The sequence below is a fragment of the Epinephelus lanceolatus genome, chromosome 6 (genome assembly GCF_041903045.1).
Source record: "Epinephelus lanceolatus isolate andai-2023 chromosome 6, ASM4190304v1, whole genome shotgun sequence".
Taxonomy (NCBI): domain Eukaryota; kingdom Metazoa; phylum Chordata; class Actinopteri; order Perciformes; family Serranidae; genus Epinephelus; species Epinephelus lanceolatus.
The window spans coordinates 47,030,656-47,044,347 of NC_135739.1; the positions used below are offsets into that span (position 1 = coordinate 47,030,656).

Here is a 13,692-nt window from a genome sequence, read left to right on the forward strand (position 1 = left end):
CATGTTTTCCTCCCATCCATGTATTTTAAAATGTTGAACTCTTTCAGCTGACACAGCATGAACTGTGTCTCCTAGTCTGTCCAAAAATGCACGGTCTCGATGTAGATTTCACCATGTTGCTATAGGGCTCTTCTTCTGTTGCACATTTAATGCTGTTTGACTTCCGGTCAAAGCCTGGGGTGGAAACTGTGGAGCATGTGTGGAGCACCTAGGCCAGTTTTGGTCTGATTGACTGTATACATGCAGGAGTAATTCGACTCCCAGTCACATTATCTGGGTGTGTTAGTCCAACTTTGAGAAATTCGATTTAGTACGATTTCAGTCGGACTAACATGCTTACATGAATTTTAAAAGTCTGGTTTTAGTCGGATGAACACAATAAATCCGTTTTCCCTAATGTCATACAACACTGTAGTCTTTTTTAACTCATGCTCACATACACCGTCCTGCTGCCACACATGCTCACTAGAGCACCAAACATTGATAGAATTGAATGTGCTTTATTTCAAACATTTAAGTTAAGTTATGAAATAAGATACTATGTCTATGTAAAAGCAAGAAACAAAATCAGGGTGAAAATATATAACAGACTTGTCAGTAAATAACATAAATTAACATTTCATGTCCAAAAAGAAGGAAGAAGCAAACAGCTTGTCTTCTCCAGCCCCTGTTATATTTGAACTCATCAATACACAGTCAATCTCATAAGCTAAATCTCCACCCCAGCGTCCATCCCCACAATTACACCTCTCTGTTTATGCCCTGCATATTTACATACACGATCAACAACACTACCCAAAAAATAATAAAGAAAACTAATAACATCAATATCTCCATTAGATATTTACATTTCCCTTATTCATTGCTATACCTCTCAGAATTTATTTTTTGTATCTCATTTTTTTATTTTTACTTTGTTTGATTTCTTCCTCTAGTCCGTGGCAGAGGAGATTCGGCACACCAATGTAACTGGGCTAGACAGCCACAAAAAGGTCTAGATCAAAGGTCTGCGATCAGTGCAAAAATAGTCAATTTATTTAAGACATCCGTGCCCAAAGAAAAGGTACTCAAAGTGCAGAAAACAACAGCAGCAAATGTTTCAGTCCTCATCAGTGCTACTGACATGAGTGGTTCACACAACAGATATAGACACAGACAGATTCCTACCAGGTGTCATAAATCAATCAGCTGGTGCCACTAATTGGGTGAGATTAACTCTGAGATGTAGAAGCATGACTACCAAATCACAATGACCTGTCATCCAAGAATTACACTATTCACATCATCCTTAAACACTAATATGATAGCAGCAGTAAGAATATACAAATGTACAAACACAACACAACAATACACAGAATGATAGAAAAGAAAGGAAAAAATATGACAAAGCATGTCCCACAAGGCCATGTTTGTACATGCAGATGCCTATAAAAAAACAAGACAAATTAAGTGTTTCATTTAGGCCTAAAGGCTGTTCAGTTTTGAGAAGAAGGGTCTATCTGCTTTCACACTGAAGTAAGTTTTGTTTCCAGATCTGTATGTCTGCAGCTAGGGTTAACTACATCACTGCCACAGAAACTGAGTGCAGTGGCACAGCTTGTTTTGCACTTTGAGTACCTTTTTTTGTGCATAGATATCTTAAATACACAACATTTTTTGCATTGATCTCAGCCGGTAGGCCTTTTTGTGGCTTCCTAGCCCAGTTACACTGGTGTGTTGGTGTCTCCTCTGCCGTCCTTTCTAGGTTATTGTACCAATGCACCCAAGACACTTTTTTGTTGCCACAAGTAAGAACAGTTTTACAGCAGCCCTGAGACTTATAGTCCCTTCTACAAAAGCACACCACAAACAGATGCACACATACTTTTAAGGTTGGTGCCAACACAGCATCATTTCAGATTCAGTTTGCCTCTTAAGTCATAACCCCCTTCCCTCTTCAGGAACAGTTTTTGTATAGTGCAAGGAAGTAGATTATTTCTTGCTCTCTGTACGGTATTTGTGCAGACTTAAATTCTACCAGATCCATGAATTTCAATGCATGTGACTTTAAAAACAAATAGATTAAGCCGCCACTGAAAATAGTCCCCAACAAAGTCACTCTTTCCTCCTTTGCTTGTTAAAACTACAGTGAGCAGCTGTTCAAGGAAATCACTGAGCCTTTTTTAAACCTGCAACTATATATTTGTGAGATGTTTTTTTTTAAGATTTACATCTACAGTGGAAACCAATGGGCCATAGACAGGAAGTCAGAAAGTATTGAGAGACGCATTGCATTGTGGTAAATATAACACATGCATTGCTGCTTGTGGTCTTTTCATGGGATTTGTTGACATTAAGAAAAAAAACACCATCTTTATCTTGGAAGCATCAAAAAACTTGAATGACAGTAATTAAAAGAACCATGGTCAATGCATATTCCCCATCTCCAGTCTGCCTTGCCCTGTTAATGCTGATTAAGTTGGATCCACAATCATTGTAACCTCTCAGCCTTTCTTTAATTTTGTTCTGTTTTCTTGGACTGAATGAGCTCCTGTTTTCCCAGGTCCTGTCCTTGCAGCACAGCGGATCCAAAGACTCCTCTCAATCCCAGTTTGCTTCCTATTGGAAGCCCATCCTTTCCATGGATGCCAACTTCTGGCAGAGATGGCTGCACATGCATCGCATTGCTATCATCCTTGAACATGACATGTGAGAAACACATAGCTGTGTTTTACTACTGAAGGATGATTTGCACAGCCACAGATAACAGCTTTACTGATATCAACTCTTCCCAGAGACAAGAGGGATGTTTTAAGATAAATTTGAAAGAAAAAAAGGCTTGTGTGGATGTAGATCCAGAGTTTACAAATGCTTGGTGTTAAGCCTCATTATCTGTCAGATTTTCTAATCCTTTGTTACATTAACCATTTTGTCCCTGCAGGCCTGTCCCCAAACATCTGCACACAGCTGGAAACAATGGGCGTTACAGCACCATTCAGTGTCGGATCTCCCACTCTGCCCTCACATCACTGCTGAGGGACTGGAGCAGCTTTGTGCTGGTGGAGGGATACTCATATGTTAAACTCATATACAGGTGAGACAATGGATGCAGAAAAAACAGCACTGATAGCTGCCATTTATCTGCAGCTGGAAATACCGTGTGAGGTCAAGAAGCCTAGTGAGACCATCCTGATGACATGAGCACAACAAATTTTCGCTTTTCTGAATCAGTCTGAATTCAATGCCGCCCCAAACTCTCAGTACATTTACATGCACAGTTAAGTCAAGCTCGATCGATTATAACTGGACTAGGCCATTTAATTGGACTACGGTCCTTATCCTAGTATACAAGCACAGACTGACTCCGCTACGATAGATGGTGATATGCCCCCTTTCAGCTTGTTAGTATTGGACCTTTTCCAGGTTGACCTATTATGTCACAGACCATCAATTGCCATTCTGTGTTTTCCTCCCATCTATGTATTTTAAAGTATTTAACCCTTTCAGCTGACACAGCATGAACTGTGTGTCCTTGTCCATCCAAAATGCACAGCTCTGGATGTAGATTTCACTATGTTGTTACCACCCTTTTCTTCTGTTACACATTTAATGCTATTTGACCTCCGGGTCAAAACGGAAACTGTAGAGAACGCGGAGAGCGCCTCAGCCAGTTGGGGTCCGATTGACTGTATACATGCAGGAGGAATTCGACTCCCAATCGCATTATGTGGGTGTGTTGGTCTGACTTTGAGAAATTCGATTTAGTGGGATTTGAGTTGGACTTACATGTCTGGTTTTCGTTGGACTAAAACAATAAATCCATTTTCTCTAATGTCATGTAAACGTACTGACTTTCAAAAAATTAAAATCCAGTCAGGAACAATCAGGGATCTGCACCGTAGTTGACAATGTAAGCAGTCATTTAGGGACTGTGTTGTAGTTGATGATGTAAAATGCAGACCACAGCTTGCAGAACAGTAATGGCGGCTTTCAAAGCAACAAGCACTAACTCCAACGTTAGCAGAGTAAACACAGCAAATAGTGAAGTTATTGCAGAAATAGATTTAATAATAACAAGTAATCAAGAACAAGAGTATGCGCTTGCTGAGTTTTTTTGGAGGAAAGACGTTTTCGCTGTTCTTCCAACTGGATTTGGCAAAAGCTTGATTTATCAACTGGCTTCATTGGTGATGAACATGATGCTACTAGATACGTTGATATCTGTACGATTTTAAATTGCAATCATCCATGAAGAAAAAAAAGACCATTTTGTCAAAGTGCTCATGTCCACAGTTAGGCTAAGGCCAATATATTGCAAGTATTTAACTTGTTTAAAGTGGCCACAAGCCAAAATGGTTGGGTAACACTGCTTAAAGTCACAGCACTTTTTGCTCTTTAAAATGAGAAGTCCATGTTACATCAACTCTGTTAGACATAATTCTATTCCTGAGTTAAATCAATTCTGTCTCTGCAGTGCGTTGGACCAGCCTCCAACCTCCTTCTATCTGGTCCGTCTCATCTCCAAGACGCCTTGCATGGTCCTGCGTCTGGGCTTCCCTATCGGGACACCAGCCCATGTTAGAAACAAGGTACTGAGAGGCAAATACACAACAGATTAAAACAGTATCAGGGACAATCCAAGCCAGTGTCTCTGCAGGAATCCTGTCCTTATGAAGATGACAATGTCAGTGTTTGGTGCCCACTCTGACTGTAGGTGCTGGTAATGTATTGGATTGCATGTTGCATTAGTGTTTGTATTTAGTAGTGTTGAAAATAATACAGCAGTAGACATACGTACGGTTGATTAGCATGCCTCCCTCATCTGTACAGGCAGTGTGTGTCTGAATGATTTATTTTTTCTGCACTAACTCATCCTGACTTTTGTGTTTTCCATCAGATTGTAGATGAGCTGCGAGAGCAGATCCTCAAACTTCGCTTCCCTCATCGTGTTCAGAACAAAGAGGCAACGCCGAAGACCAAGAGGAAGGTTGTTGGTCATCCATCACCATCCAAATCTCCATCCATCCCTGCTCCCAAACCTGCACTGTCAGACAGACCCTGTGTGGTGGTGCTCAATAAGCCTCTAGAGAAGCTGCTTATAAGGTCAGTGGATATGATAGACAGGCATTAGAATAGCATATCATGTCACCAAGTAAAGAGTAAAGAACGAGTGTCATAAAACACAATATGCATTTATTTTTGCTTGTACTGTTAAAATTCCTTAGTTAAAGGTTTTGGTTACACCTGGTTGTGACTACCCATGAATTTGAATGTGTTGTGTAAAGAGACCAAACAAGTTCCAGCAGTGTCTCCTCTGTGTGAAAGGAGGCTGCCAGTTGGACACATTTTAATGAATCAAACCGTCGCTGCTTTGCAGGTATGAGAAGCTCCCATTGGACTTCAGGACTCCCTTCATTTTCAACATGGAGAACTTTCCTCAGCCCTCCAACAGTTCCGTCCCCCTAAGCATGGCAGCCAACCGGACAGCCTCCTCCACCCTGGCATCTCTGTCACGCTACTTCCTGCACCAGCGCTGGGTATGGGCCGTGCAGAGCAGTCAAGGATCGGCTGTGGCCATGCAGGCTGTCGCTCACATACTGTCCATGCTCTCCGAGTGAGTTTATACACCAAATTTTTTATTTTTTTTGGCATGCCCATACTCAAGTTCTGTTTCAAGTTTGAAAGGATAGGATTCATTCTTTAAACAGTATTTCTGAAAGAAACTGAGACCAACAGAGTGGCGAGTGGAAACAATGCTGTTAAATGTACATTAAATTTACTTTGATTTATTGTAGTACAGCGATAGCCGTAGTCAGTGGCATTATGTTTTTGGGTTGTTCATCCGTTCATCAGCTGTCGCATTCTCGTGATCATGATATCTCAAGAACACCTTCAGGGAATTTCTTTAAATTTGCCAAAACATTCACTTAGAGTCACGGATGAAATAATTACAATTTAATGATCAAAGGTCAAACTCACTCACCGTGACCTTGTTTGGTGCATTCTCATGAACACGATATCTCAAGAGCACCTAGAAGGAATTTCTTTAAATTTGGCATACTGTAAATGTCCATTTGGACTCAACAATTAAATGACTGACATATTTTTGGCCCTATCTCAAGAATTCTTATGCTATTTATGACAAAATTTGACATGTCTCATAGAATATAATGAAAGTGATGACATTTGATATCCAAAGGTCAACTTTACTGTGACATCATAATGTTCTGCAAAAACACTTATCTGGCCATTACTCACATACTATCTTAGGAACAGAAGACATTTGGTCAGATACTCAATTGGTGACACTCACTTTGGGTGTCCACCTTGAAACCATGCTGATTGTATAGATATTCTTTTCTGCCAGGGAGATGTGTGTCAGGCATCCAGACATGGGTGTAAACTGTAAGAGAAACCTGAATGGTTCATGGAGGCATACAACCATGGGGAAGTAATTCTAGTTAGTTATACTCCGAGCTACAGTTACTTATTGCTTAGCTTTTAATTACAGGGCTGTAAACTGCATCTAAACAGAGATGGAGCACATGTTTGATTTAATAAAGCCAAAGTAATCCATCACATTTAGCATTAGGCAAGTCTATTTGTACAGCACCTTTCAAAAACAAGAAAATGTTAAGTGCTTTACATATTATAAACACAGGATGTTGGTAAAATGAAGGACTGCGTCTTTGATAACAGTTAAACAGTAAATCCTGAGCAAAACTTCCTATTCTAGAAAGCAGTGTTTGTGTAGTTATAAATGTGACCTTTAGGTTTTCTGTTTCATCAGTGGAGTTAATTCTGATGAGCTATGATGTTTCAATGCTGTTTGGCTTGTACATGCTTAAAGACATAGCAGCTGGGTTGGCTTAATATGAGAGAAGCAGCTTTGTTGAATGTGTTGCCTGAAAATGTCTCTTGATGTCTGTGAAGGATCCGCATATCAGAAGGCTTTCATTTTGCTGCCAGTGGAGAGGGCATTGTTAACATGGTGATTGAGCTGCCAATGAAGGTAAAGAACAGCAGGACAGCAATCTCCCACAACACTAAATACTGAGGTTTTCCATTTGTACCATGTGATTGGTTTTATCTTCAGTGCTGTCGTGTTGATGTGTGATGAGTGGTTCTGATCTGTTTTCACTGAATTTAATGTTGATTTTTAGGGCATGTCAGGAGACACGGACAGAGAGAGTCACTCTTGTATTGTTCAGTACATCCTGTTTCCACCTCACTCCACATCCACCAAGGACAGGTGAGACTGGCAGTAATCTTATCCTTATTTTATGACTGGTCAAACCGACACACTCAAAAGAAATGCAGCCCCTCAATCTTTAGAATGAATCCTGACACTCGGGGCCTCTGCAAAAAACTAACAAACAAACAAAAAAACAATCATTTTGCAAAGTTAAACTTGTTTCAACTTTTGTTGCAAAACAAGGCGATGGTGATGATGTTTGCCTGGGTGGTGTTTTGATGCTACCTTTAGATGGTGAAGAAATACATTCAAATTGTACAACAGCATGGCAAAACCATATACCATGGAGGCCAAAACAGTTAACAGGTTTGTTTTGCCACAAAAGACCCCAAACACTTGCTTCTTCTCAAAGTCAAGGATGCTTCCTTGGTAGGACGGGTCCTTCCAAGGGTAATACAGAAGCTAGGCAAGACTCCATCCTGGCATTCGATGAACATACAATTGAGGCTACGGAGTGCAGAAGCCCCGCCTTTAATTCTGGTAAATCTTGCCCAAAGCATTGTGGCTACTTCATGCCTGCTGAGGGTACACATGTGGATCTTAAATTCTCGGAAGGAAGGACTTGGTCCTTTGTCCTCCTTCAGTGGGATTGGATGTCATAGCCACCTTGAAATTCAGCAGTTTAAGGATCCTTCATTGACTTTGAGAAGCACCAACTGATTAGGATCTATCAGGAAGGAGGAGGAACTCAGTGAACACTTCTGCAGAATGAAAACCTGCAGACTATTGGCCACCCCTGCTCTACACGTAGTGGTTTTAACTCAGATGTATAATCTGCATACCTTAGCATTCACACTGACCCTTCTTAATCAGTGCTGGCACCAAGTGCATTTGTCAGCCTGTTGTGTTTTGTCTTTCATGGGACTCCAGCTTCTCCACTGATGATGACAACGACACCGAGGTGGAAGCTGTAGACGTGGACTTGGAGCTGAACCTTGTGACAGAGTGCTGGGTAGAACCACAGAGCGGCATAGTGATGAACTGCATGGACCAGCATCGCCACTTTCAGGGCCTTAAGTACCAGGAGATCCCTCAAGCAGTGTGTATAGCTAGTTTACTACAGCTGCCTGTCCCGGAGTGATAGTCCGTCCACACACTCATTCACTGTGACATAGAGTTGTTGGTAGGACCTGTCACCTGTTGGCGATAGTCTAAGGCCCTGATCACACAGAAAGCGTTTTAGCAGCTGGAGGTGTTTTGTTTTGTTTTTGTAATTGTTTTGCATGAGAATGAAGCTTTTTGTTTGTGGTTTTGTGTGCACCTCAAGTTTCTGTGCTCTAGGCCGGATCGCTTTGAACTCCTTGAGTTGAAAAAACTTCAACTTAAAGCGGAAAAACACCCACGTCACCTATTTTTTCATCATCTTTTTTTCCATGGTCCAGTTGGATGATTTGAGAGACAGGCCTTCTGTGGTGGTCACGACAACAAGTTTACAGTTGGTAAACAATGGAGGAGAAACTGGTGGTAGCGGTTGCTGGATGCCCAGTGCTATACGGCCTGACGATAGACAGCAGGTTGTCAAACTGCCCTCGAGTCATCCTAAAATATGCCTGGAAATGGCCAAAATCGAGGCAAAGTACCTGGAATGACTGATGGTACTCCCCGTGATTCGCCCTTTTGTTTTAGGGTCTCATGTACCCTCACAGTTCTCGGTTTCCCTGTGCCCAAAAACATATTTGCTGACAGCCTCTCACCCTCAACCAGAGCTGCAGCAAGTACTGCCTGCCTGTCCATTTTAGTAACTAGATACTAATTACCGTTGAATATAATAATGAAATTAATGGTGAACTGATTACACTGGAAGGTTAGAGTAAGGAGGTGATTGCGTGGTTGCCTGGCAACAATAAAAAGGCGAAGCAAGTTTTTTTTTTTCACTAGTGGCATTTAGTTTAAAAAAAAAAGCAGTGCATTATTTTACAACCTACAAAACACCTTCTATGTGATCTGTGTGTGCCTACAAAGAGCTCAGTTTACTGTTGTGACAACATGTCATCTGTGTGTGAGGTTATTTTAAGACCTATGAGGTTGTGTTTAATAGTGACCTGATCTGTTGTTATAGATCTATCCAAAGGATCTGGCCTGTATGTCCACCATGATGACCTTTGAGCATTTGAGCCAGTTGTGTCAGAATAAAGACCAGGTCTGCTCACTGCCAGCTAGACCCAAGGATGTGACAGGTAATAAAACACTCTGCAGTCCAGAAATTCACAATTTTTCAAACCTCCAGCATAGGAAGAATTCTGGCCTTTGAGCTGCTAGGATGCTTTTAATGTGAGGCAACAGTGCAGGAATGGTTCAGTTTTATTAATGGTAGATTAAAAGTAATTAAAACACACACACACACACACACACACACACAGACACACACAGAATGGAAGCAGTTGGAAATAAGTGGATTTGTTATGTTTCTGCCAGTGCATCAATATATTTGTGTTGTACTAATACCTGTCTCTTGTAGCTAATGGCTCTGTCGAAATTGTGTATTCTGTGTGGTGTAAAATCTGTGTGTTGCTCTATTTGAAGGGCAAAGCTTTTGGATACTCAAGAATGAATTTGATTGCACATGATTGTGTGTGCAGGAGAAGCCCTGGCCTCTGAGGACAGTATTCACATGGTTCCTTTCCAGTTTGACCTCATTCAGCTGCTCCCAAAATGCCAGCAGGTGGAAATCTTCTTCCTCACATTCAGTACAGGTACAATACTCATAGTGTTCAACTGCACACTTCACAGTTTTCAACAATGAGAATGATATATGATTTAACTCTTATATGGCACTGAATCATAGTAAAATCAATCAATCTAATCAAGTAAAAAAGTAGACAAAAAAATGTACAAACCACTTCCTGCTTGGAACATATGATGAGATATGCTGGCTATGAACAGGTTGCTAGGTACAGACTTTGCCAGATGCCTCTGTCGCCTCTGTCAACTGCTTAAATTTTCTGTTTATCTATGGTATTTAAGTTTATTTACAAATATCAGCTGTGCTTTTTATGATTAATATTGGACAATGATGGTAACATATGACTTTAGGTGACTTATGAGGATAAGGAAATCAGCTCACCGCTTTGTGAACTCTTCTCCTGCTGATTCTGCTAACTAACTGACTGATGGAAGTTTTCAAATGTAAACATAAGAGAACACATTGAGGAAAAGTGGAAAAGACGAGCAATACCTACAGTTCTGACTGCATGGACGAGCAGCACCGTCTCTTCATCGGAAGAGGCGCTGAGGCAAATGAGGAGTGGTTAAACACCAGCTGAGATCTCGGCAATATAAATGCTACTGCTAGCTAATGTACAGGTTCTCCATAATAAAATGGGTGATCTCAGTGCCTGTATCAGTTTCCAGCAGGATATCAGGAACTGTAATGTGTTTTGTTTCATCAAAACTACACTGCTCAAAAAATAAGGGAACACTTAAACCACACATCAGATCTTGATGAACACATTATTCAAGTTGAAACTCTTTATTGATGTACATTGTATAATTTGTTGAGATCAAAGTGACTTAACAACAGTCAGTGGAAACCAAAATCATCAACTCACTGAGGGCTGGATTAAAAATCACATCAAAAATCTAAGTAAAAAAATGAATTCACAGGCTGATCAAACTCAGATGGATTTTATCACAGCAACACAATGTGACTCAGTAGTGTATATGGCCCCCACATGCCTGTATGCACTACTGACAACGTGTGGGCATGCTCCTGATGAGTGTGTTGATGGTGTCCCAGGGGATCTCCTCACAGACCTGGATCAGGGCATCACTGAGCTCCTGGACAGTCTGTGGCGGTACTCGGTGGCGTTGGATGCACCAACACATAATGTCCCATAGGTGCTCAAATGGATTTAGGTCAGGGGAATGAGAGGGCCAGTCAATGGCATCAATGCCTTCGTCATCCAGATAATGTTAGAGGCGGTGCCAATGGTGGACCTGACTATTCTGGTTTTCTCTGGAGAATGCTAATCAAGCTGCACTGTGCTGGGCTGTGAGCACAGGTCCCACCAGAGGATGTCTGGCCTTCATGCCACCCTCATAGAGTCTGTTACTAACAGTTTGGTCAGAAACATGCACACCAGTAGCCTGCTGGAGGTCATATTGTAGAGCTCTGGCAGTGCCCCCTCTGTTCCTTAACACACAAAGGACCAGATACTGGTCCTGCTGCTGAGTCGATGCCATTCAAGGGCCCTATCCAGCTCTCCTGGTGTAACCCCCAGTCTCCTGGTATCTCCTCCATGCTATTGAGACTGTGCTGGGAGAGACAGCAAACACTCTTGTGACTGCATGTATGGATGTGTCATCCTGGAGGAGCTGGACTACCTGTGAAACCTGATTGGGCTGTAGGTACTGCCTTATGCTACCAGTAGTGACAAGGACACTAGCAGAACACAAAACTAGAGAAGAATCAGTCAGGAAGGATAAGGAGAGAGCAACGGTCTGTGGCTACCATATGTAAAACCATTCCCTTTTTGGAGTAGTCTTGCTTTTGCCTCACCATTGCACCTGTTGTCACTTTCATTTGCACCAAAGCAGGTGAAACTGATTCACAATCACTTGTGCTTCCCAAATGGACAGATTGATTTCCCGAAGTGACTTGGTGTTATTCTGTGACTATAAAGTGTTCCCTTAATTCTTTTGAGTCGCGTAAATCCTAAAGTGCTGGACAGCGCCATTCAACTGGGTGGCTATTTTTCCATATATTGATGTAACAGAACAGTGGACTCCTGGGAAAAAGGGGGAAGAGGTGTGTGTGCTTTCTGGTGAATAAGAGCTGGTGTGACAGCAGGAATATTAAACTGCTATCCTGTTCCTGCTCACCTGACCTGGAGCTATTGACTGCACTTCAATCTGAGGGTATTCACATTGATCATTATCACAGCAGTCTACATTCCACCACAAGCAAATACAGAGGCTGCCCTGTCGGATCTGTGCAAAGACCTGAACTGCTAACAGACTGCTAATCCTGACGCTGTGCTAATTGTTGCTTGAGACTTCAATCGTGTGAGCCTTATGAAGGTTATGCCTGACTTCCATCAACATACTGACTGCGTCACAAGGGGAATTAAGACTCTAGACCACTGTTTAACAGCGTTTAGAGGCGGCTGCTGAGCTGAATTACAAACCCCATCTGAGGGGTATTCCAGAAAGCAGGTTTAGTGAAAACTCTGTGTTATCTATGTTAACCCTGAAATGAGGGAAACTCTGGGTTTTCAGTTCCAGAAAGAGAGGTAAATCAAACTCTGAGTCAGTCACCATGGCAACAGACTCTGTGAACCTAACCTGCTCGCTGACAGGTTTTCTTCAATAAACCCTGAGTGTTTCTCTGTCTCCTCCCTCTTACACGCTGTTTCATTTCCTCATTCATTCAGTCCGTGTCAAAGCTTGAGATTTACCGTCTGTCACAGTCTAAATCCTGCTGGATATTAGTTTGTTACTCAGGACTGTCTTAAGTTACTGAATTTATGCACATCAATCATTTCTTTGGACATCAGCTTTTGTCTTAACATTCAAATATTACACAGGGAGAATTCACCCTCAGCTCAGAATCAAACCTCTGTCCTTTTTATATTTATTATTATTTTGTATAACACTGTGCACAAGGATCAGACTGTCGGTTTAATGCAAATGTTTATTGCACATAATGTGTAGGTCTAATTATTTAAATTTTAAAAATCGGTATAGACACGTAGTATCAATGACTAATGATCTCTGTCACTGATGTCATTGGTCGCACTGATGGAACATAATTCCTATAGCCTAATATTGGGGATTATATGTTTATATGTTAATATTTCTGAGTGAGCAATGGTGCAGCATTTCACTGTCTTTAAATTTACTACATTCATAGCTGAAATAAAGTCACTGAATGCTGTTGAGTCAAGATACAAATAGATGTGCAACATTTTAAAATCTACTGTATTTTAACCTCAACGTCTTTTCAAGCGCAAATCACCAAACATATTATTACTGGGTCAGACTGTGAGTTTACAGTCATGTCTTTATGTCTTTGATCTATAGCCTAGCCTATATGTTTTAAATCTTCTGCCTCCTGTGTTTTTCCCCATCAGATTAAATCTGAACAAATATATTATTATATATTATTAATATAATGTAATGTATCTACAGCCTGATACACAGTCAGATTCCACCACTTTATCTTCATTAAGGAAATGTAAGTCTGATAAATGATGAATCAACTTTTTTATTAACTTTATGGTTAACTTATTTACACTTTCCTCGCTCTGACTCAGGCTCTTCTTTTAAAGATAAACGTGCACCGTCTGCTACACATGCATTAATATCTCTGCATCCACTGGATTAAAATGGAGGCGCTGTCTTTTATTTACCTGTTGCCATGGTGAATCGTGGAGTCGGAGCTCCATTGATGATGGCTTTTTATTGTCGGCTTAACTCAGAGTGAACATACTCAGAGCTGACTGAACTAACTCAGATCA

The 13,692-nt window shown here is 41.2% G+C and overlaps 1 protein-coding gene across 7 annotated transcripts in view; it reads left to right on the forward strand.

Moving 5' to 3' along the window:
* Positions 1 to 13,692, forward strand: part of szt2 (SZT2 subunit of KICSTOR complex) — a 421,207-nt gene that overhangs the window by 46,937 nt on the left and 360,578 nt on the right. For all 7 annotated transcript variants that reach the window (XM_033622785.2, XM_033622790.2, XM_033622786.2 and 4 more), the window contains exons 12-21: positions 2,543 to 2,688; positions 2,921 to 3,073; positions 4,454 to 4,568; positions 4,877 to 5,082; positions 5,357 to 5,593; positions 6,913 to 6,991; positions 7,143 to 7,231; positions 8,105 to 8,273; positions 9,294 to 9,411; positions 9,814 to 9,927. In XM_033622785.2, coding sequence (XP_033478676.2) covers positions 2,543 to 2,688; positions 2,921 to 3,073; positions 4,454 to 4,568; positions 4,877 to 5,082; positions 5,357 to 5,593; positions 6,913 to 6,991; positions 7,143 to 7,231; positions 8,105 to 8,273; positions 9,294 to 9,411; positions 9,814 to 9,927 — 1,426 coding nt within the window. The remainder of the gene's footprint in view (positions 1 to 2,542; positions 2,689 to 2,920; positions 3,074 to 4,453; positions 4,569 to 4,876; positions 5,083 to 5,356; positions 5,594 to 6,912; positions 6,992 to 7,142; positions 7,232 to 8,104; positions 8,274 to 9,293; positions 9,412 to 9,813; positions 9,928 to 13,692) is intronic.